General features: G+C 41.7%; 1 protein-coding gene across 2 annotated transcripts in view; it reads left to right on the top strand.

The window, feature by feature from the left end:
• Arhgap42 (Rho GTPase activating protein 42) overlaps positions 1-22547 on the top strand; it is a 230748-nt gene that overhangs the window by 123089 nt on the left and 85112 nt on the right. For both annotated transcript variants that reach the window (NM_001430509.1, NM_001430510.1), the window contains 1 exon segment: positions 6185-6256. In NM_001430509.1, coding sequence (NP_001417438.1) covers positions 6185-6256 — 72 coding nt within the window.

Below are 22547 nucleotides of genomic sequence, written 5' to 3'. Positions count from 1 at the left end.
AGACAACAGCACTGGAATCTAATAGTGGCGCCACTAGAAGCATGCAGGTCTGAGGGGCCCTGGAGTATTAGAGGCGTAATCAGAGCCACCTTACCAGTATCTACAAAGACGCCTTTTCCTGAACTGGGTAGGAATGACTCTTCAGGCACCTGAGGAGAAGCAGCAGGGATCAGAGCACTTTTTATCTTTGCCTTGAGAACTCAGGTTCTGAACGGTGTACACAAAGCTCCTCTGGAATGGCTTTTGAGTTCATAGCATCTTTTTGAAAAGTCTATAAAAATGCTAAGTGCATTCTCTTTTCAAAATTGAAACAATATATTAAGGTACACATAGTTACAGATGGTTGGGCTAATTATTTTTAGTAACCTTTAAGGCACCGATTCTAATTTGACCTCTTTGGAGGTCTTGTTATTTTTAGCTGGAAAGCAACCTGGAATTCTTTTTTCTTGGATTCCTTTAAAGTGTCATCATTTTCAGTTTATGTACTAAGAGTCATTTGTCGGGACAATGATAAAGCAGACAGGGTAGGAGAAGACTCGCACTGCAGTTTTTACAGGTATTTCCTGAGTGTGTACTGACTTTAACGGGACTTTGCTCTGACGCTGGCTCTCGTTGTGCAGCCCATGATATTTAAATGTCATCCTCTTGTCTTAGCCTCCTATCTGATGGGACTATGGGTATGCAGCACCGCATCGGGCTCAAAAATATTCTTTGCTTAACCTCTCAGTGATCTCAATTAAGAACAACAGCATGAAAAAGCTAAAAGAAGTGTCTCTTGGTTCAAATATTTTAGTACTTAGGAAGTTCCATCTGGCACAGCCTTGAGTTGTGACCAACTCCTATCAGACGAGATGAACATCTGTAATTGACTTTCTCTTTCTTGGCTTGATTCTTTCATGGTGGAATGACTTTCTGTCTCTTCACTGTATGGGAAATATATGATTTTATTTTGAAACAGCAAGCTACAATTTGACTCATGTTTGTCAGAAGAAGTCATAAACCCTAGAAGCAGAGAGGCTGGTAGCCATTTGTCCCTGGTGACTGTTCTTGTGCAGTTACAAGGGCTGCCTGACATTGAAGATGTGCTAGCGAGATTTCTTACATTTGAATTACAGTAGTAGAGTCTACTGTAATCTTAAGAATTGACATGTGTTTGATTGTATATCATTTGTTCAGCATGACAGAGTGGGCTTAATAGGAAGCAATTTATGCTTTGTAAATCTTAATAAATGTATGACAGATATAAATATAAAGATTTGGTTTCTATTAGCAAGCTGTGAAATGAAGTTCTGTTATCATTACCATTAGACTTAGTGTGAATAACTTGTTCAGTGTTGCATAGCATTGGGGAATAAACTCATAACTGATATGGTTAACACAAGGCATGATGCTGGACTCTTGAGTGTGGCCTTGCCTTTGAAAAAAGGGTAGATTCATGGGCATAGGTCTCCAAGCTGACATTTCCTTTCCCAGTATATTCCAGCATGAAATGGGTGTCACCTCTAGTAAAAAATAGTTAGATGGAAAATGTTACTAATTTAAATTAGAGTAAGAGTTAAACAGTTGATATCTAGGGTGTTGGGACTCACAGTAGAACAATGTCCTGAATATGAAGAGGCTAATATTCAAATATAGAAGCAACAGTTAAATTTAAGTAAGAATTAACTGGCTAACTGTGGTGTCCAGATAGCTTGAATAGCCTTTTCTTTTTCACCATCATTGCTCACACTTGGAAGACATAATAAAATGCATTTTTAGTTTTGAGATGTGATCCTTTACTATCTGTGAGTCCTGTCCACATGCTTCACTTCCACATCCTGTATGAGTTTTGATCTTTAGCTGTGGTTGACAAGTAGAAGAGATTTGGTTGGTGACCTGGGAAAGGATTGCAGTTTGCAATGTAGAAATCTGAATTGTCAATACCCAAGAGGTGAGCCCTACTGAAGCCTTCCGACATACCTTAACAACAACCGTGTCAGACAAGATGCTCAAGAGGAAGGACTGACAAAGATCTGGGACACAGCAGAGGAAGGATGCTGCTTTGTCATCCCAAAGGGAAGCTCTGGTGTGTGCTTTCCCAGTTGTAAATATCCAGTAGGAGAAGCATCCATTTTTGTCTCATTGTGGATGTCGTTCAGTATTGACTGTCCTATGTGTACCTGCATATACCTCTAAAGTGTACCTGCAGTGACCTCCTTCTTTGCATGGACTGGCTATATTGATATCTCACAGGACATTACTTTTACAGTGAGGTATATACACCCATGGTTTCATGTAAATGGCATCATCTCTTATAGCTGTCTCAAACATCTGCTCTGGTTGGTACTATAGAATATGTTTATAGATTTGCTTCAAATATTCGAGTGCTTTGGGCATGTGCACATGTGCAGTAGTAATATCTTATTATTAGAAAGTTGCCGTATAGTGAAGTGCAGTCCTTATAGTTAATGAGCAACTGTGGCTAGAAACAATAGCACTGGTTTTTAACCAGCCGGGGGTAGAGGCAGTAGTAAAAATTTAAGGAATCTTTATGATTCCTCTCATTCAGTGACTCTTGCTTGACAAACAACTTCACAGCAGTGAAAAGCAGGAACCAGTCATTCATGTAGACCATCACTTGGTCTTCCAAGCTCTGTAGGAAATTGTATCGTGTATGTGTAGTGATTTTGAAGACTCTTTTTTTTTCTTTTTTCGTTTTTCTTTTTTTTTTTTTCTTGGAGCTTGGGACCAAACCCAGGGCCTTGCACTTGCTAGGCAAGCGCTCTACCACTGAGCTAAATCCCCAACCCGACTCTTTACTTCTAACCACATTAAAACAGTGGAATCCTTTGCTTTTGAGTAATGTCAGAGAATCATTGGGGCTGATTACCAGAATCACTTAAACACCAAGAGAAACTTAACAGCTTGCTTTAATGTTACATCCCATAGCTGCAGGAGTCTAAAAATCATCATGACAGAGTGGATTTAATAGGAGTAGTCAATGCTTTATAAATCTTAATAAGCATATGATAGACAAAAAGATGGCATTTCTGTAAGCAAGCTATGAAATGAAATTCTGTTTTCCTCTTCACTAGACTGAGTTTTAGGGACTCATCCAGTGTTGTACAGCATCAGGGAATAGGCTGAGAATGGACTAAGTTCACACAGGGCATGGTGCTAGAGTCTTTGATCTGATTTGCTTCTCTTTTCCCGAAAATAAGTGGAGTCATTGGCAAAATATTTTTGAATGTTAACTATGAGCCAATATCTATAAAAATAAAGCCAACAGTTTAGAATTAATAAGGGTTATAAATAATGTCAAGTAAGATGTTTCTTTTTTTTTTTAAGTAAGATGTTTCTAAGACTAAATTTTTACCACTACTTATCAAGACAATATTAAGATTGTTCTTGTAGGGCTGGAGAAATGGCTCAGCCGTTAAAGGCTAGGCTCACAACCAAATATATAAGATTGTTCTTGTAGTTTTCCTAAGTTACTCCTGCAAAGCCAAACCAAGTCACAGAAATGGAGTGTGGATCCACCTTCTCTGTGACTTGATTGCACTTCTCGGAGGGACTTTAGCAGACCTTTTGTTGTTTCTTGGTTTTGCTTTGTAAATATGAGGAGAAAGTGTCGTGTGTGAACCAAAATTGTATTTATCTAGATTAAACAAAGATAATAGTAAGGTTTGTCACACAAATGACATCCTCCTTACAAACTGACTAGTGGATTTTTGCTATGTTGAGCACCATTTTCCTTTGCTTTTCAGGAGCAACAGTGTCTTTTAATTTTCTCACAATATTATTTCTCACCTCCTTCGTTTTGTCTGTGACTTAGAACATAACTGGATACTTTCACACATGATTGGGAGTGTGCACAAAGGAGAACCCACATTCCCCAGAGAGATGCAAAGACCAGGCTTAGAATAGCCAAAGCTGGTCATAAATCCACTTAGTGACCTGTATTTAGTGTTGGCCTTTGTATCAGAATCTCTTGGACTTACATCCGCATATTACGAACAGCAGCCATTGACTGGACATATCAACTCTAGATGCAAAAATTCCACAATGTTACAATGGTTTAAAGGAAAAATTACGCTCAAGTTTATGAGCCGGTGCCAGGGCCCTGCTGGATAATGCCTTTAGATTTGTCCGAGTTTTGGTTTCTTTTACTTCAGAGAATTGTCTTTTAAATTGTTTGTGAAGATGAGGTGACTGCAGAGGATGGAGAGACAAATGTGAACTGAGAAAGTGGCATGTGCCAAAATCATATTAAAAACCGTATTTATTTCTCCTGCGGATTTTTGGACACCCCAAGAAGCTTAGGAAGGAGTCGTCTCGGGGTTACCAGTTTCTGTGCTAAGATGCCAGCAAGGCCAGGCCTGTCTACCACTTGAGCTCCTGGTACATTTCAGATGAGTGTTTGCAAGTGTGACTTCCCTCCTAGTAAGCAGTGGCTTTAATCTCTGCACTGGGCCTTCTTATTCAGTTCTTGACTTCAAGCCCTGGGCTGGCCCTGCCCACACTCAGGGTGACTCTTCCCTCTTGTGTCAATCCTCTCTGGAAACATGATTTTGGAGTTAATAATGCCAGGGTCATGGGAGTAGCATCAGCATTTTAGTTTTGCCTTTGTTTGCATTGTCTCTGGGCATTCAGAGTATGGAGTTTAACAACTAAATCAAGTTAGGTTGTTATCTCAGTGGGGAACACTTGCTGAACTTGAATCTGGATTCCCAGAACTTTTTAAAGCTGGACTTGGTGTCACACATCTTTACTCCCACCATTCCTATGCTGAGGTGGGAGGTGGAGAACAGAGAATTCCCAGAAGTTCACAAGCCAGCTAGCCAGTGTGCACTGTCAGGAAAAAAGAAGACCGTTTCTTAAACAGGAAACAAGTATGAAGGTGAAGTTAACACTCAAGATTTTCTCTGACCTCCACATGAACATGTGTGTCCAAAGTTCCAGAAACACACACACACACACACACACACACACACACACACACACACACACACACACAGAGAGAGAGAGAGAGACAGAGACAGAGACAGAGACAGAGAGAAGCATACACACAGGCTTTAAAAAGCAAGTACAACTCAACAGAGACTAACCAGAGTTATGAAAATAAATGATGAAATAAGTAAAAATAAAAATATTGGCATTTTATATAAGATTTTTAAACGCATGGAAAAACCATATGATTTCATGCTTACAGAAAAGCTGTAACTGGATAAAACCACATGTTTCAGTGAGCATATTTGAAAAGTAGGTTTTCTTTTCTCCTCAGCGTTTCACTTGCTGCATATAGAACAAGTTATACAAGTTCTACCAAGTGAGTGCCTTGTGAAAAGGCATCACTCATTTGGTCACTGGGTCTTTCTCTTGCTTGCTTGTTGAAAGTTGTGTATGTGTGTGTGCCTGTGTGTGTCCCTGTCTGTGTGTTTGTGTTTCTGTCAGTGTGTATGTGTGTGTGTTTGTGTGTGTGTGTTTGTGTGTGTATTTTATGTGTGTGTGTGTGTGTGTGTGTGTGTGTGTGTGTTGCCTCTGTTTGTCCGGTTCACGCCCTTGTGTCTTACACACCCCCTTGCAGTATTCTTACCCACCCGCACTGAGAGATCTATCTGTTTTAAAGTTTAAATGATTCTCCACTTGGACCATGGAGACAAAGTGTTCTTTGTTGAAATGAAATCAGATACTGTTTTAGTTCGGGTGGAAATATCACCAGAGCCTTCAGGCAAATCCCAAGTGCAAGGAAACTCATTAGGTAAGAGAAGTCATGGAGCCTTTTTTCCCTTTGTACTTACGGAATTCTAGCAGCTTAGTGACAAGTGGAAGAGCTGTGCCAGTTTTAGGATGATGCCCAGAGAGGCGACATTAAACCAGTGTAATTAAAGGCATTTTTAAACTTAATATTCAAGACACTGTTTCTTAGTTAAAATGTAGAAGTAATGTAAACATTCAAAACAGTTTCAGTACTCTAAGAACTTACTTTCATATTACCCACAGTTTTGTTAGTATTAAGAGAAATCATACATAAAACCCACTCCATTATCAGGTAAAAAATGCAATAGGATATGAAGTTTAGGAAGTTTTTATAGAATCAGGCTTGAGAACAAAAACCGCATTATATAGGCTAAACGGAGACCATTTTCAGTATTATTGACATGAAGTTGTATGGAGTTTAATATATATGCATTTTTAATTTCAGATTCAAAATGCTAATGATGTGTTAATCGCACCCCTTGAGAAATTTCGAAAAGAGCAGATCGGTGCAGCTAAAGTAAGTGTGACTTTTTCCTTCTGCCTTCTTCTTCTACTAATTACAGGTGATGTAATTTCAGATGCTAATGTTTTGAAATTAGAATGACCTTTTAAAATATTTTGTGTTTTTAAATATTTTGTATGTTTAGGATGACATCATTTTAAATTTTTAAAGAAATCCTATTACAAAGATTGGAATTCTTTTTAAAAAATAAATGATATTATTCTTCTGCTAAGTAGAGGAGATGTGTGCATGCTATGTGGGTTCCTCCTGCTCTGCAATGGTTGGGAATTGACTTTTTTTGAGAAGAGGATCAGGATGGGGATTCATAAAAGAAAAGAAGCTTTGTTCTTACTGGAAATAAAATAAAACATTGGTCACTATATACTGAAAATGTTATCAAAACTCAAAAAGAAAGTTTTAAAAATTATTTATTTTTTGTCATATTTTCATGATGAAGTTTTCTATGGGGAAAAAAACTTTAAATACGTTTGACAGAAAGCTTTTCTATTCCTGTTTATTGGGTCATTGTTGTGTGTAAATATTTGGAAATATCATGAGGAAACACACACACACACACACACACACACACACACACACACACACACACACACACACGTCCTAGAGTAAGCATGTGCAAATCTGAGGACATTTTGCAGCAATTGCTTCTCTTCCTCTACTCTGTGGGTCCTGAGGATTGAACTCAGGTCTTCAGCCTTGGCAGCATATACCTGATGAACCATCTCATGAGAATCCACCATCTTAGACTTTTGTTTCCTGCACTTGCTAAACTGTGAGGGTTTTATAACCGGAAGCATTATCTTTCCCCCACTCTTTTTGTAAAATTTATTCTTTGACAACTTAGAACATGTGTCTGATATAATCTGATTAATATTCGTCTTGCATTGCCCTCTCTCCCCTTCCCATGGTCACCTCTTGTGTTACCCTCTTTCCCCTCCCATGGAACTCCTTAGCACACCCCTCCTGTGTTTATCCCTGCTCTTCTCTGTATGGGACTTTCTTGTAGTCAATCTGTGACAATCTGGGGGATTATTTTCTTCCCTCTCCTCCATCTTTTATGGCTGTAGCAATGCCATGTCTTACTGATTGGTCAGCAACCCCCCACTTTTATTTGCCAACAAAATGTGTCCTTTTAGATCATGTCATTCTTCCTCCCAGGAGAGCATCAGTGGTTGTGACAATAGCAGACGATTTAATCCTAATATCTTCCATGGTTTGGCCCCTGGCTACATGTCATGGCACTCAGGATCAGACACAGTGGGAGCTTACTTTCCCCCAAGTGCACATACCTAAGCATCACTTGTTTTTGCTCGTCTTTCTCTCTCCTGTGGTATAGCTTACCCTCTCCTCTCTGAAGTTCTACTGATGTATTATGTGCTATGGCAGTGTCAGGAAGCAGACCTCCTCATTCAGCCCCTTTTCCTACACTCTTTTTTCTTTGATAAGTGACATTTTCCCCTCTCGAAGGACTGAATGAATACTTCTTTGCCTTGTTTCCCATAATAAGTTATCGGTGTTTGGCTTGAATTAGAGCTTTGAGTACAGTCTTCCACCAATTTAGAGCAAATTTCATAAAGAATGAGTCAGAACACTTCCTGCTAATTAACTCAGCAAATGTTTACTTTTGTCATGGTCGCCCCACTTGGTAAGTCTAGTGTTTGATAAGATTAAGGAACGCAGCTGTAAACAAGAGACATATGATCCTTTCCCTGTGTCCCTTACATCTCAGTGGACAACACTCTAACGTCATACAGAATGCACAGAAGAGTGTGACCCAGAGTGAAAGGGATAAGTGTGTAATGAGTGGACATCGGGGTGTGGTCCTCAAGCAAAGCTTTTTCAGATGCAAGTGCTCTGCTTCCTCTGTGTTTCTTAAACAGGATCCTGAGCCTCATGAGGTCTTCTCTTCTGGGTTTAGCATGGGCCACATTTGCCAGTCGATCCTGCAAGAGGTGATTTCAGTTGTAGATTGCTGCCTTCTCCCAGGAAGGCTAAGGAAGGAGCCTCTGCCCTCAAGCAGGAGCAGTAACACCCACTGGTTTGTGTCCTGAGTATCCCAGTCACTGGTCAGAACAACTGCAGATACACGAGGATATTGTGCCATCACCCACTAGCTGGGATGCTAAATACAAACCCAGTGAGCGGGAATACCTGTCTGTCTTCTGTGTTGATTTTGTTTCATGTGCCTCGGACTGTTCCTACCGAATTGTTAAGAGATCTTCAGTCAGGGGAAAAGTGAATTAAAAGCAACTATCTTTTTCTGAAGTCAAGCATTTATTAGTTTTCTTCTGAGAATATGAAGCAACCATACGTGAGGGTATATGTCTTATTTGTTGCTCATGGCTTCTTTATTTGCAGATTTCCTTATTTGGTGTGTAAACCTAATTGTCCAAAGGATACTGCAACTGTTCAGTCTGTCCAGTGAAATTTTCCCTATGCATTTTGGGGCCAATTAGCCATCTGGGATGGGAAGACCAGGATATGGATGAGCCCGAGTCTTCCGTGGCAGTCAGCAAACTCTCCAGCTTGTTCATCCTGTGGACTGGAGTGGAAAACTCTGAATCAAGTGTCTCTGGCCTCATAGCCAGACGATGGTGTTCAGCTGAAGTGGATCAGAGCCCTAACCACAGACTTTTCTGTTGTTGCTCCGTGGAGCTTTGAGACACCTGATCCTCCACTGTGGAAAGTCGGGCTCTTAGTGAGCTCCAGTTGTGGGAAGGAAGCAGGCTGTACCAGAGAAAGGCATTCAAGAAGATTAATGATAGGTGACTGAACTAGAGGACAGGAGACAGGTCCTGCTTTTTGTGCATAGCTGTAGATTAGAAGGCTTATCTATAAACAGTTGTCATGGATGTATTTACTGGAAGGTTCTTGGTCTGATAGCGTATGAAGAATTGAACTCTATTGTAGGACAGACCTCTTACATGTGTTAGATTGAATATTTGCTTTAATTTATCTCATGACAATGTTGTTTATATTCTGTAAACATGAAGTGAAAGTGAGGATTCAAAACAATTACTATTAGCAAGAATTCCCAGTATGTTGGATGTACCCAGAAAAGCATTCTTACAGAGCAAGCTGAATCATAGCCTTCAGGGCTACTGTGCTGGAAATCTCTTCCTTACTTCCAGAAGGAACAGAGGCAAGGCACAGCCACACCTTCTCCTTCACTCTCCTTCACTCCTTGTTCCTGTGTAGATTCTGATGGTAAGGGTAGACAGAGCTCTTCGTTTCTTTTCCTTTTTTTTTTTTTTTAAGGCAGCACCTTGCTCCGATTTCCAAGTTGGCCTGACAGCTGATTTTGGTTCCAGACAGAGTGTGGGTTCAGTACATGTCCTTGCTTCAGCTCCATGAATGATAGCATGAGAGGTATCTGTCATAGCATCTGTATTCACCTGAGTTCTTGCTCAACAACCACATGTCTCAAAAAATACTGCAAAACTAGAATGCACAGCTGTAATTGTCACACATTTTTAAAATGGAAGTGACTTTAAGGAGGTCCAGGGATCATTTCTTAGTGACCCCCCCCCCTCTAGTGGCAAAATTGGCTACCACACTAGCAGTCTGCTGACTCTTCCAGGCTCCCGTACTGCTCCTCAGAAAACTCGTTTGTGAAATATTCAATTCTACTCTTAGTAAGTAGAGGATTGTGCAGAATGCACATTAATTACCAAAAATCCTAGGTGTGGCCAAACCTCCTCACTTCAAACTCAGCTAGTTAACAGATTCCCAGGCTGGCCCTGCAGTCTCCCGGACACACTAGATGCTCAAGACTGACTACTTTCCTAAAGAAAAGCAACTTGAGAATTCCTGGCCATAAAAATTGAAAGCTGTTTTCACTTCGGCTAGAAATGCTTTTGAAGATGCTGATTTTCATTTCTGAGAGAGTTTGAAGAGTTGAAGAGTTGAAGTCATGTGAACATTCGTCTGTGATTTTAATACAGAAATAAACAACGCAGCCGTAGTCACTGTGAAGTTGAGCTCCATTGTTCTACATTGACTTCATGTTAAAGACTGTAACAGAACACAAACATCCCTTTGTTCTGCCCGTAGTAGTTCTGTCTCTGAACATTGCTTATTATTTTTAAATGTGCCTTGCATATGTTACTTTACTTTGTAGTATCTAGCAGAGAAATCCAGGCAGAACTGCCAGAATTATATCACAACCACAGCGTCTGTCCATGTTAAAAAAAAAATGGCTGTAGTCTGCTTTGTTGTCTCATGCATATACATGGCTTCAAATGATCTTGGAGAATTGAGGATGTTCTGAGTGATAAAGCTACTTTTCACCTTGTGAGTTGTCCATGCAGTGCAGTGGACAGTCTTGGACATGTGGTGAGAGTAATCTGGAGGGGGTGGTTTATGGTTCTCAGTGCTGGTTTGGTAGGTTATGGCTTACATTTTCTCCTGTTGTCAACAGGCCCCATAGGTACTGGTATGGTTTTCATGTGCTGTTTATGACTGCCCAGTGGCGAATTCTTCTATAAAAACATTTCAGTTCTCCAGGCAGATAATAAGCCATTGAATAGATTGAATCCACCTGCAATTCTCCTTGTTGAAGTTATTTTCTTAAAGATGTTATTTTTAATAAAATGAGTGTGGGTTTCTGTGCGAGTATGTGCATGTAAGTGCAATTGCCCATAGAGGACAGAGGAGGGCATCATATCGCAGTGAGCTGGAGTGATTGTTAGCCACCTGACATGGGCGCTAGGCACTTAATTCAGGCCCTCTGAAACAGCAGCACATGTTCTTTTGTCTTTCCTTCCACCCCTCCTTCCTTCCTTCCTTCCTCCCTTCCTTCCTTCCTTCCTCCCTTCCTCCCTCTCTCCCTCCCTCCCTCCCTCCCTCCCTCCCTCCCTCCCTCCCTCCCTCCCTCCCTTCCTTTTCAAGTGTTTTCCAGACAGGGCTTTTCTGTGTAGCTCTGGCTGTCCTGAAGCTTGCTTTGTACAGTAGGCTGGCCTCAAATTCACAGAAATCCACCTGCCTCTGCCTCCCATGTCCCAAGATTAAAGGTGTGTCCCACCATGCCCTGCTCAGTACAGGTTCTTAACTGTTGAGTGCTCGCTCCAACACCAGCTGTAGCGTCATCAGGAGAGCACACTACCTGTGCGAGCCTGAAAAGTTTTGATGGTTAGTAATTAGTCGTATTTGTAAACAATAACAATGGTCACCCTTTGCTGTAACTAACTGAATACCCTCCTAAGCACTTTACATGTAAACTCCTCACTGCTCACAGCCACCAGCATAGATGGGAAGCTGTTAGACCATTCTTAGGTAAGGAACCTGAAGAATGTAGAAGTTAAGCAAATAAGCTGAGGTGGGGTCAGATTTTAAACAAAGAGGAGGAAATTCACATGATTGTTCACTAACAACAGCATATTTAGGTAAATGCAAAACATATTTCTTTTTTTTCTTCATCAAAATGGATCATGCATGAGCTCATTTGAAGAGTGAGGTCCTAGGAATACGTTTTATGTTAGTACATGAATGGAAATTGAAGCCTTGTTAACTAAAAACTATCTTCTGAACATTAATTCGTGTTTACATAGTAAGGACAAAAACGTTCCCTGCTTGTATTTCAGAGTTGCTAGTAGATGTGACCGTTCTGTGGGTTTTGTCTAAGCAGGTCAGCACATATGTAGGGCACTTTACCTCACATTGTATCGTAGAGGAGACATGCCTATGTTGATCGTAGAAGGTTGATACGACGTGGTTCTCAGGGGTACCTTGGACGGACATTGCTTGGGTTAGACACACTGCACAAAGGCAAAGCACTACCACAGGTAGCAGCTTTAGAGTGGAAGCTGCCACTGTTTTTACACGACTCACCTGAAACTCCAAGAGACTAAGGGGCATTGCCAGGAACCCAGAGGTAAGCATGACCTCCCTCTGGGACTTGAGTCCAGAGTGTTTGGTACTGAATTCAGCAATCTTGGCAATGTACAGTGCCTGCCTCTTTCAAGCCAGCAGCATGGGACTGTCTTGGCAGCTAATCGTGTGTTCACACATGTACAACTCTTCTGAGGGATCAGCTCTGGCTGTCCTCATCACTGCCACTCAAACCAGCCAGATGACATCACAGGAAGATAAGGTTGTCTCTGATTAGACAAGTGTCATCGTCCCTAGACTCCACATAGAGTCTGAAGAGACAGTGCAACAGTTAGGCTCACGGCCTCCTGGAACTCCTGTTGCAAGGACTCAACATTCCAGCCTCCCGGAGCTCGGGAACACACGTGCTACATACCCATGTGTGAAAGCAACACAATCACATAAGAGAACATTCCAGCCTCCCAGAGCTCGGGAACACACGTGCTACATATCCATGTGTGAAAGCAACACAATCACATAAGAGAACATTCCAGCCTCCCGGAGCTCGGGAACACACGTGCTACATATCCATGTGTGAAAGCAACACAATCACATAAGAGAAAAATGAAAAAGAGGCTTATGTCCTGATGTGTTGAGTGTTTTTATGTTAGTTGTTGACACAGCAGAGCCATCTATGAAGCTAGTGTTTGAAATTAGATTATAACCCAGAGCCCCCCTGCTGAACAATTTTTAATTTAAATAAAACAAGACATTAGGTGCTCACATTATAATTTAATTAAACCTGAATTATAGAAGAAATTACCAATACTTCCCTGTGAGCTTACGTCGCTGGGTGAATTCCCACACTTCGGAATGCTTCATGTGCTCCCACAAGGTTTACTTTTGTGTTGTCCTTATGATCCATTTTTAGGTCTAATGCATACTTTTTAAAAATGCTAGAACGGGCTGGAGAGATGGCTCAGCCGTTAAAGGCTAGGCTCACAACCAAAAATATAAAAATGCTAGAACCATTTCCATGTGTCATATATAAATTGTAGTTGGCTATAAAGTACAGTGGAGCCTTGCTTACGTCACGGTAGTATCTGTGCGGTGAGAGCTTGAGAAATACTGCTATATATTAAATTTATCTGCATTCTTCAGTGGTCAGGACTAGATAGGAATCAAACTTGTTTTCTTATAATGAAGCCTTTTTTTCCCCCCTTACTTTCTTTTCTTTTTTTTTTCTTTTTGGTAACAAATCTAGTTTCTTCTGGTAATTCTGGGAAAGATGTTTCTTGACAAAATGATGACAAACTTTTAAATGTTTGTTTTGCTTTAAGACAGTGTTTCATCACGTACCTCTGTGGTCAGCCTAGGACTTGCAATGTAGACCAGGCTGTTATGTAGACCAGGCTGTTATGTAGACCAGGCTGTTATGTAGACCAGGCTGTTTTATAGACCAGGCTGACCTCAGAGTCACAGAGAAAGGTCTGCTCTGGCATCCCAGGTGCTGGGATTACTGAAGTTTCCTACGTTGCCTGGCTAACTTAAATCTTTGCTTTCAATGGCAGCTGAACACTCCATAGACTGACTTTTGGCCTCTGTATGCATAGTCACACACATACAATTACACCAATTTAAACACACATGCTCAGACATAAGAAACCAAAATAGAATAAACAAGTGTCCATGTAGTGCCATTCCTCACGTCGTCTAATGAGATAAAAATTGAATATTAGAAACCTCTAAGTTAGATTCCCTTCACCCCTTGCTTAGCAGACATTTTGGTGAAATTCTGATAAAGTTTCAGTTTCTTTATTCCAAAGTCATGAGACCCTTGGCATACAGACATGATCACACCCAGGCTGCACTTCCCAGTCCTGAGTCATTGAAGTGTTATTAGCATGCTGTCATCTGTCCTAGACATTGAAATGCTCTCTCTGCAGGCAGTACTGAGCTGTTTCATGCTCAGTCCCAAGGACAGACAAATAGCCCATGTTGCTACCCTCAGCACACACACACACACTAAGAGAAAATGTCAGAAACCAAGAGCTATGACGGAGCAGCATTAGCAGACTGTTTCCTAAACATGGCAGAAGAACAAATCTAGTCTGCTGACCAGTGGGGACCAGCAGAGGACTGAGAAATGTCAGCATTTATCAGATGCAGGTCTAAGACTGGCAGAGTCCTGGATGAGGTAGCACTTGGCAATAGTCCTGGCATTCGGGAGGTAGACACAGAAGGAATAGAATTTTCAAGGCAAGACTTAGCTTCAGTGAGTTTGAAGCCAGCCTGAGCTATTTGAGACTTTCTCTCAAAAACTACAGCAAAAACAAACAAAAATGCCTGAAGATTTCCAATTAGTGCAAAGGTGAACTGACTTCCCAGGCAAAGCAGAGGGCTGAGAAATGAGGAACTGTCACAGTGTAGAACATTTGTGATGTGTCTGAGATGCTTCCTGCACATCGGGGGATTAGAGGTTTTGTTCTTCTTTGTAAGTTTTTAAAAATATGAACCACATTAAGTAATATGGTTTCCACCATAATTTAGTATGTATACTAACTGCATACTGATGTTACTCCTTGGGATAGATTCCTGTACTTTCCGTTGTACTGTTAGAAACTAAACATATGAATTACCAGTGTCATACAATCCATAGAGTGACTAAACCCTCTTAGAATTCTCTCTCTCTGTGTGTGTGTGTGTGTGTGTGTGTGTGTGTGTGTGTGTGTGTGTGTGTGATATATACATGTGAGTGTATGGCCGTGAATGTGCAGGCAGAAGGCCACTTGGGCTTCATTCAGGTCATGGATGTCTGTGCTCTAAGCTGCTACTGCCCCGTTTCCAGTGACTCACAGATGTCTTGAAGTCCTCTGTCTTCCTTGCAGTTTATGTTGGGTCTCAGGTTTCGTGACATGTCACCTTTGTCTCTGCCTTGGCTTTGTAGCTCCTTTCCCTGTACTGTTTTCCTTTGTGTGCCTGCACACAAAGTGTGTGCCTGCACACAGTAGGTCTCTACTGTGCCATGGTTTTTCATTACTATAACAAGTGCCTGAGATCAGTCTTTGCTCTTTCATTGAATTTGGTTTCAAAGTTCAGTTCGTAACCTCTCAGTTCCGTTGCCCTGGGTACGTTGCCCACAGTACTGCACACATCACAAAGGATGGTTGGCAGAAGAAAGTGCTCTCTGCTGTAGAAGGGGCACGCCTGGAGTCCCAAGATCCCCTTCAAGGACACAGCTCTAGTAACCTAAGTTCTTTCCACAAAGCCCTACTTCCTGACTTCTCCCAATAGTGTTACAGGCTGGTACCAAATATACAGTGGGGCTGTGGGAGGCATTCAGGTTTAAAATATAGCTGCCTTTAAAAATTATATGGCACTGTTTCTTGCTTCTTGGATGCTTTTAGGAAATTCCTAAAGGGAGTGTGACATCTGTGTCATCTGGGCTATGATAATGGCTCTTACCAAATATCTCTATGATGGACCTGGGGTGGCTGCTCTCTCTTCCTAATTCTTCCTTGTTGAATTAAGGGTAATGGTTTTTTCCTGTGATAATCCTAAACATGAATTTCATCTTTTAAGGAATAGGTTGAAAGCTATAGGCCAAGCAAATTACCTATCTGTGTCTGTGGACCACGAGATGTGAACAGTTAGTATTTTTCTTAATTTTGTTATAATTTAGAGAATAATATTTTATATCAGGGCAAATTGCATGAAAGCCAGATTTAGTACTCAGAAATGAAATCTTTGTTGCAATCCGGTACCATTCATTTGTCTGTTTTCTAACTTTTTCCATTCCATTAGCCAAGTAGAACACTTGCACAAGACAGCATGTGTCCACAAAGAATGAAATATTTACTCCCTGGCTCCTTACTGAAAAAAAATAAAAAAAGATTGTGTCTTAAAATAAATTTCAGTTTTCATTTGGTAATACATTCAGACTTAGTACTTGTATGGTGATTTGGCTCCTTTATTTTTCTACTCTGTGTTAACAAAGTACCCGAGGTTACCTTACAAAATGAATACGCTTCTTTGGTTAATAATTTGAGTGTCTGGGAGGTCCCAAAGAGACAATGCCGGTGGCCCCATGACAAATTCACAGATAGGGAAGTGGGCAGGAGCAGAAGGGAGATCTGTACAAGGAAGGAAGTCAGCGAGATTTGGGGGAGGTACCCCCACCTGACTGTAGCCTTCTGCTCTCCTAACAGTGAAGAGAGCACTTTCCGCTAGCTTCCTGATCCTTTCTGAGTCAGTCTGGTGTAGCCCAGGCTAACCTCAAACTCACTCTGTAGCCAAGGAAGACTTGAACTTCTCATCTTTCTGCCTCTACCTCTGGAGTACTAGTGTCTGCTAGCCTGCCCAGTCTATGCCTTTCTGAGAATTGAATCCAGGACATCCTGCATGGTGGGCAAGTGCTCTACCCTATAAGCTACATTCTTTTTTTTTTTCAGAGGTGGGGACCAAACCCAGGGCCTTGCTCTTGCTAGGCAAGCGCTCTCCCACTGAGCTAAATTCCCAACCCCCTCTAAGCTACATTCTTAGTCCCATAAATTCCCTTCAGATATCTAATCACCTTCCACCTTTTAAATGTTTTCCCTTCTTTCAACTCCACCAGACTGGAACCAAGTTTTCACACAAGTACCTGTGAGAAATGTATACCATACTCAAAGCACAAGTGTCATGCTTGAAGACCAGAGCATTTCTAGAAAGAATACTTGGTTGTGACTTTGTACAGTTTGCTTACAACTCATATTTGTAACACAAACAGCAGATTTCCTTACTTCTGTAATATTTACTTTCATGAAATTATTTCCTCGGAAACAAACTTCTGATTTGCTGCTCATGGGTGTGGCTGGGCCCAGACCATTGGGAAGAGAAAGATGAAGAACTATTTGTCTTGAAATAGTCACGGGAAAACCACGCCACGTTTGTGACAGGCAGGTTTCATATCAAGACCACAATTACTAAATATAGTAGGTAACCCTCTCCACAATACAGTGAATGCGAGGTAAAAGGATTATAGATTTTGCCATAGATTTATTAGATACAATGTAGTTAGAAATTTTGTCTTTGTGTAGCAGTTTTCTATATAGAAATGGTTAAAAATGGAAAGCCATTTCTTTGGAATTGAGCAATATGAATGAAGTAATTTGTTAGAAAATTAGAAATCAGTGGACATGGGTGTGTGGAATCCTGAGTGGAAAATGAGCGACAGTTTCGGCTGTTGAGAGGTAAAGTCTGCCATATGTGGGCACAGGAGCAAACGGCTCTCACTAATTCCCTTAATGGGTTTAGTCTAATACTGCTCTTTTTTTTTTTTTTTCGGAGCTGGGGACCGAACCCAGGGCCTTGCGCTTCCTAGGTAAGCGCTCTACCACTGAGCTAAATCCCCAGCCCCCTAATACTGCTCTTTACTGCTTGCAGTTGGGCTATATGTTGCCTCTTACACTTCTATATGCAGCCAGGAGTGATCTAAAAACAAGCTGAACGAAGCTTGGAGACATTCCTTTCACATCCAGATGGGAGCTTCCTGATTTACGGACTGTGTGGGAGTCATGAGCATGACCTGTGGGGACTGTGGAAACCCAGGAAGAAGCAGAGTGAGCTCACTGTAGAAAGATTCCAGGCATTGAAAAAACTTGCCTTATTTGGTAAATATGGCTAACTGGTTTCTCTGGTGATGCTGGCAAGTGCTCTATGGAAATCTGTTGGTCTTTAAACCACTCATTTGTACTTAAAAACAAAAATCATTAGAAGTAGAATGCTAAGTGGTGTTTACTCAATTTTTCTCAGTATGTGATGGGTACAGGATGGAATCAGAGATAGTAAGAATTTGAGTCTGATATGTAAACTCAAGTTCATTGAAGCTTTAGCATTCCCTAACTGTCTTTTTGGTTTCTGAGGTCACTTGACCTCTGGGGATTTGGGGATGTAATTGATGTCATGTAGAATAGTGTTGGTTTGGGAAAATGATTGCATATGGACCTCTGGGCCTCAGCTGTGCCTCTCAGCTTAGATCTCTATGCAGTTAGAGTTTGGAAGGGGAATTGGTGCTGGATTTCCTTTAATTACCCAGTCAAGCTTCGTGGGAGATAAAAATGGCTTCTCTTTAAATTCTTCATCTCTTTGTTGACTATATCCTGAGTCTGATGTTTGAGAGATTTGGTTAGAAACAGTTATTGGTTTTAATATGGGCTCTGCCAGGTGTGAACCAGGTGACACACATAAAAGTGATAGTGACCCTCTCTGAGGTTATGGGAATCAACCCGTGCGAAGACTCCTGGTGACTTTCTCTTAGTCTCCAGCTCCTTCTTGCACAGAGGTGCTCCTTTTCCTTTTGGTTGTTTCTATTAGGATTCACCTGTGTCTCCAGTCTCAACTCTCTCTTCTCCATGTAGTAGCCAGAGGCAAAGAGTACTCCGTACCTTCCCTATTTGGTCTGGTCCAGGCCTGATGTGGTGGGGTTTTTGGAAAAGTGATTGCTTTGCTAGTACAAGGCCGTGAGTGTGATTCCTAGAATGGGTGTAATCAAAAAGCTGGGTGCTTGTAGTGCTATTGCAGGCAGGGCAGAGTTGGGGAACCCCAGGGCTTCCCTAGTGGCTCTATAAGAGGTGATATAAAAATTAGGGTGGATGAACCCTGAGGAATAACACTCTAGTTACAGACAGACAGACAGGCAGATACACACTGTGACATTTTCTCATAAACACATATACCCACCACAGCATCATCATCATCATCAAAGCAACAACAACAAAAAAAAAAAACAACAAAAACAACCCCATCCCCCCCCCAAAAAAAACCACCCTAATCTGCTTCTGAGAGCTAATTGTCATTCCTGTCACTGCCAGAGGACTATTTTTGGTTCCATTTCAAATTAGTCAAGCACTTCTCCAAAATTTAAGGCACTCCCTAGTCAATTCATATGCATGCTGGGATCTGAGCCCCCATTTGCGTGGCATTCTCTGCTCTGGTGAGAGGCTCTTCCTGTGCATGGCTTTATCACTTGATTTGGAAGTACCTAGATGGCTAGGGAGGTGACTGAACTGAAAGAATGCTTCACCCTAACTAGTAGACTTATCTGTCTACTAATTCCATGCACATGACAACTTCTAGCTGTCCCTATACATCTTGTCCGGCATCACAAGCACCTGGCTCTCTGCCCCTCTGATTCTAGGGAGCACACTCATTGGTTTGCACTAGCAAAGCAATCACACAGAGAATCATGGTCCTTCTTACTGTAAGATTGGTCTCATAGGGAGGATGACAGTAGGCATTCTCCTGGGACAGAAGATGGTTGCCTTTCTCTCTGCCTAGTTGCCCTCTCCCACATGCAGATCCTTGATTTAGTCTCCCAACCCTTACCAACTGTGCTGGCCTTTAATTCATTGGGGTAACCTCTGCTTGTTCTCCCTCCCCTCCTCCTCTCCCTTTACTTCCTTCCCCTCTCTCCCCCTCTCCCTCCTTCTCTCCATCTTCCTGTCCACACCCCCCCCTTGTCTATACAGAGAGGCAGACACACAGGCACACAGACTGTCAAAGTACACACAGTTTCCCTTCCCACGTGATCTGAGCTCCTCCACGCTGTGTTCCCCTGCAGGTTTTCCCTCTCCATCCTGTATGATTTCCTCTTTGCTCTCACAGTTTTCAGCTGAGAAAGTCATTTGACAAGAGGCATAAAGTCTAAAATAAAACTTGGATTCGAATAATCCGCCTATGTTTTAGCATGGGATCTGGAGGTCTGCTGTGACTGGAGACTTGTCCCTGTCCATCCCGAGTCACAAGGTTTCATTTCATTGACCGACTTAGCTGTCCCACTTGACTTATTCATTCAGAAATGCCCAGTACTTGGCATAGATGTTGGTGTTGGTGTAATTCATGTCTACTTTCTCATTAATATTAAAATTCTGAAGATTAGTAACTTTGGATGCTTTTTGAGATGAATGGATATTAACTATCTTTTCCCTTATACAATGTTGGTAGGCCTTGAACATTCCAGGCAAAGATTTTACCACTCATCTGTGTCCCCAGCTAGGACCTCATAGACAAGTGAAGTGACATTAGTACCTGGGTTTGCAGGGAGGAATGGTGTGCTTTGTTGCCCTCTGTGGGGGACTTGGATAACCACAGAGGTGAGTGTGGTTGTCAGAATGCAGTATAATTTTAGAGAACACAGTCTAGGGTGGTTTACTGTGTCTAGACCACACTGAACCATTTAATGCGTGTTATTTAACAGTTTGTACCTGGAGTTCATCCTTACAGTCCAGTTCATTATGGAGGCATTATGTTAGCTTCTTTTCTTTTTGCTGTGACCAAATACCCAACAAGAGACCACTTAAGTACAGAAAGGTTTCCTTCGGTTCATGGTTTGAGGGGACAGTCTTTAACTGCAAAGGCATGAAGAAAGGGTGGGTGGCTGTCACAGGATGCCCATGAGACTGCTTGTCCATTTTTCTAGGAAGCAGGAAATAGGGAAATGCTTGTGCCCTGCTCACTTCCTCCTTTTCCTGTTTCATTCATTCTAGGATGCCAGCCCATAGGATGTTGCTACCAACATCCAGGACAGGTTTTCCCTGCTTTGGTTGAACCTCTTTGGAAGTGTCATTTTAGATGCAAAAGTGAGGTTTACAAATACCTTTGTGGTTTCCTAATCCAGCCAAGCTGTTAATTAAAACTAATTATCACAAGGCATTATTAGGCTGGGACTTCAGAGAATGTGCACTTCTGAGGCAGCGTTCCAGAAAGCTGCCTGGAGCTCACTGGTTAGTTCAGGCTGCCTGGCCAGTGGCCTGTCTCTGCCTTTTCAGCACCAGAATTGCATGCATGCACCCTCATTCCTGTCATTTTTAAAGTGAATCCTTATGCTTTGAAGTCAAGCATGGTGGTGATTGAATCATCTGCCAAGTTTGGTTGGCTTGCCTTTGTTTTAGCATAAGCCATATTGGCCCTTCCACTCAAAAGACCCCAAAACTGAGTCTAAGGTTTCTATTGTAAAATTTTCCCCCTTTTAATCTGTCACATGTATTTTCTGAGGGCCTTTCTTTAGTAGGTAGGAATTCATCTTCATAAACAAGGCTATAAAACCGATAAATTTTAAAAAGGTTGAAGTGATCCATTTAATGTTAGCTAACAAGTTGATAAAAAATGTTTGGTGGCAGCCAGAGTGGGATCTCTTGCTGATGATATCACCAACGATGACGTCACCACTGCTGAGCTGTAGCAGAGTTCTGGTACTTTACCCAGGGTTTATGTCAGGTTCTCTCTTTGCACACTTCCCTCTCAATTTGTGCATTCCAGTGTGGCTTTTCCATAGGGAAATTTATGGCTCCTATTTCAAAATGTTTCCAAATTCTCTGTAGGCACTCTCCCCTAGAGAACTGACAGTGACTCAGAGCAACTTGGAGATTCAGGAGAAATGTGGAGTATTTTCTATTTGCGTTTCGGGGATGGACTGTCACAAAACTCTAGGAATTCTGCCTTAGTCTCCACTGTGGACAGACAGCAAAAAGCAATTCTGAGACCACAAAAACACTGTATGTGGCCGAAGCCTGTGAGCACAGAATGTGGGAGAGAGTGATCAAGACTTTGCCTGTTGATGTCTCAAACAAACAAACAAACAAACAAACAAAAACAGCGGAAGAGAGTCAGGGCCTGGGGGAGTCATGGTATTCTGGAAAGTGGGTTTTTAATATTATCTTTTATTTGTTTTCAGAATTTCAGGCATATTTATGATCTGTTTTGATCATGTTTACCCTGCCCCTCTAACTCCTCCTAGAACCAGCTCTCTCTACACTTCCCAACTTTGTTTTAGCTTTTTAAAAATTACTTAGTTATTTCTCTTATCCAATGAGTCCAATTTGTGATACCCATATATTCCTGGTGTAAGATTTACTAAAGCTTGACATCCAGAGGCCATGCCCTTAGAGAAAACTGACTCCTCCTCTGGAAGCCACCACATGAGAGCAGCATCTTCACTATCAGTGGACTCATGAGCTTCGTATCCATGGGACACTGATTGGCTCAATTTTTCACAGGCAGCCACAGCTGCTGTGGTACCATTCAGTCCAAAAGATCCTGCTTTTCTCCCGGTACTTCATAGCTCCTGGCTCTTCTACATCACCTTCTGAGAAGGTCCATGAATCTTAGGGGCGAGGGGTATAATAGAGATGTACTGTGTGCGACTTATGACTCTGTAGACAATTAGTCTCTGTGTTTTGGCCAGTTTGAAAATACTTCAGCCTTTTGGGATAATGACTTTGTGGATTTGAAGCCAAGCTGTTTCCCTTGCTTCCTGATTATTGACCATAAGCCTGAAACATGATAGGCTGTACTCAGAGTGATTGAATTTGTTCATTGACAGACTAGATACTGGCAGCTGGTCCAACGCTGCTCTGGCAGCCTCCAAAGCTGGTCCAGTGCGGCCACAGGTGGATGAGGGAGTGCTGGTTGAATTCTTGGATTGTCTTGCAGATTTTCTCAG

The sequence above is a fragment of the Rattus norvegicus genome, chromosome 8 (genome assembly GCF_021556685.1).
Source record: "Rattus norvegicus strain SHRSP/BbbUtx chromosome 8, alternate assembly SHRSP_T2T, whole genome shotgun sequence".
Taxonomy (NCBI): domain Eukaryota; kingdom Metazoa; phylum Chordata; class Mammalia; order Rodentia; family Muridae; genus Rattus; species Rattus norvegicus.
Note: the sequence above shows the minus strand (reverse complement) of the source record. Positions and strands in the feature narration are given on the sequence as shown.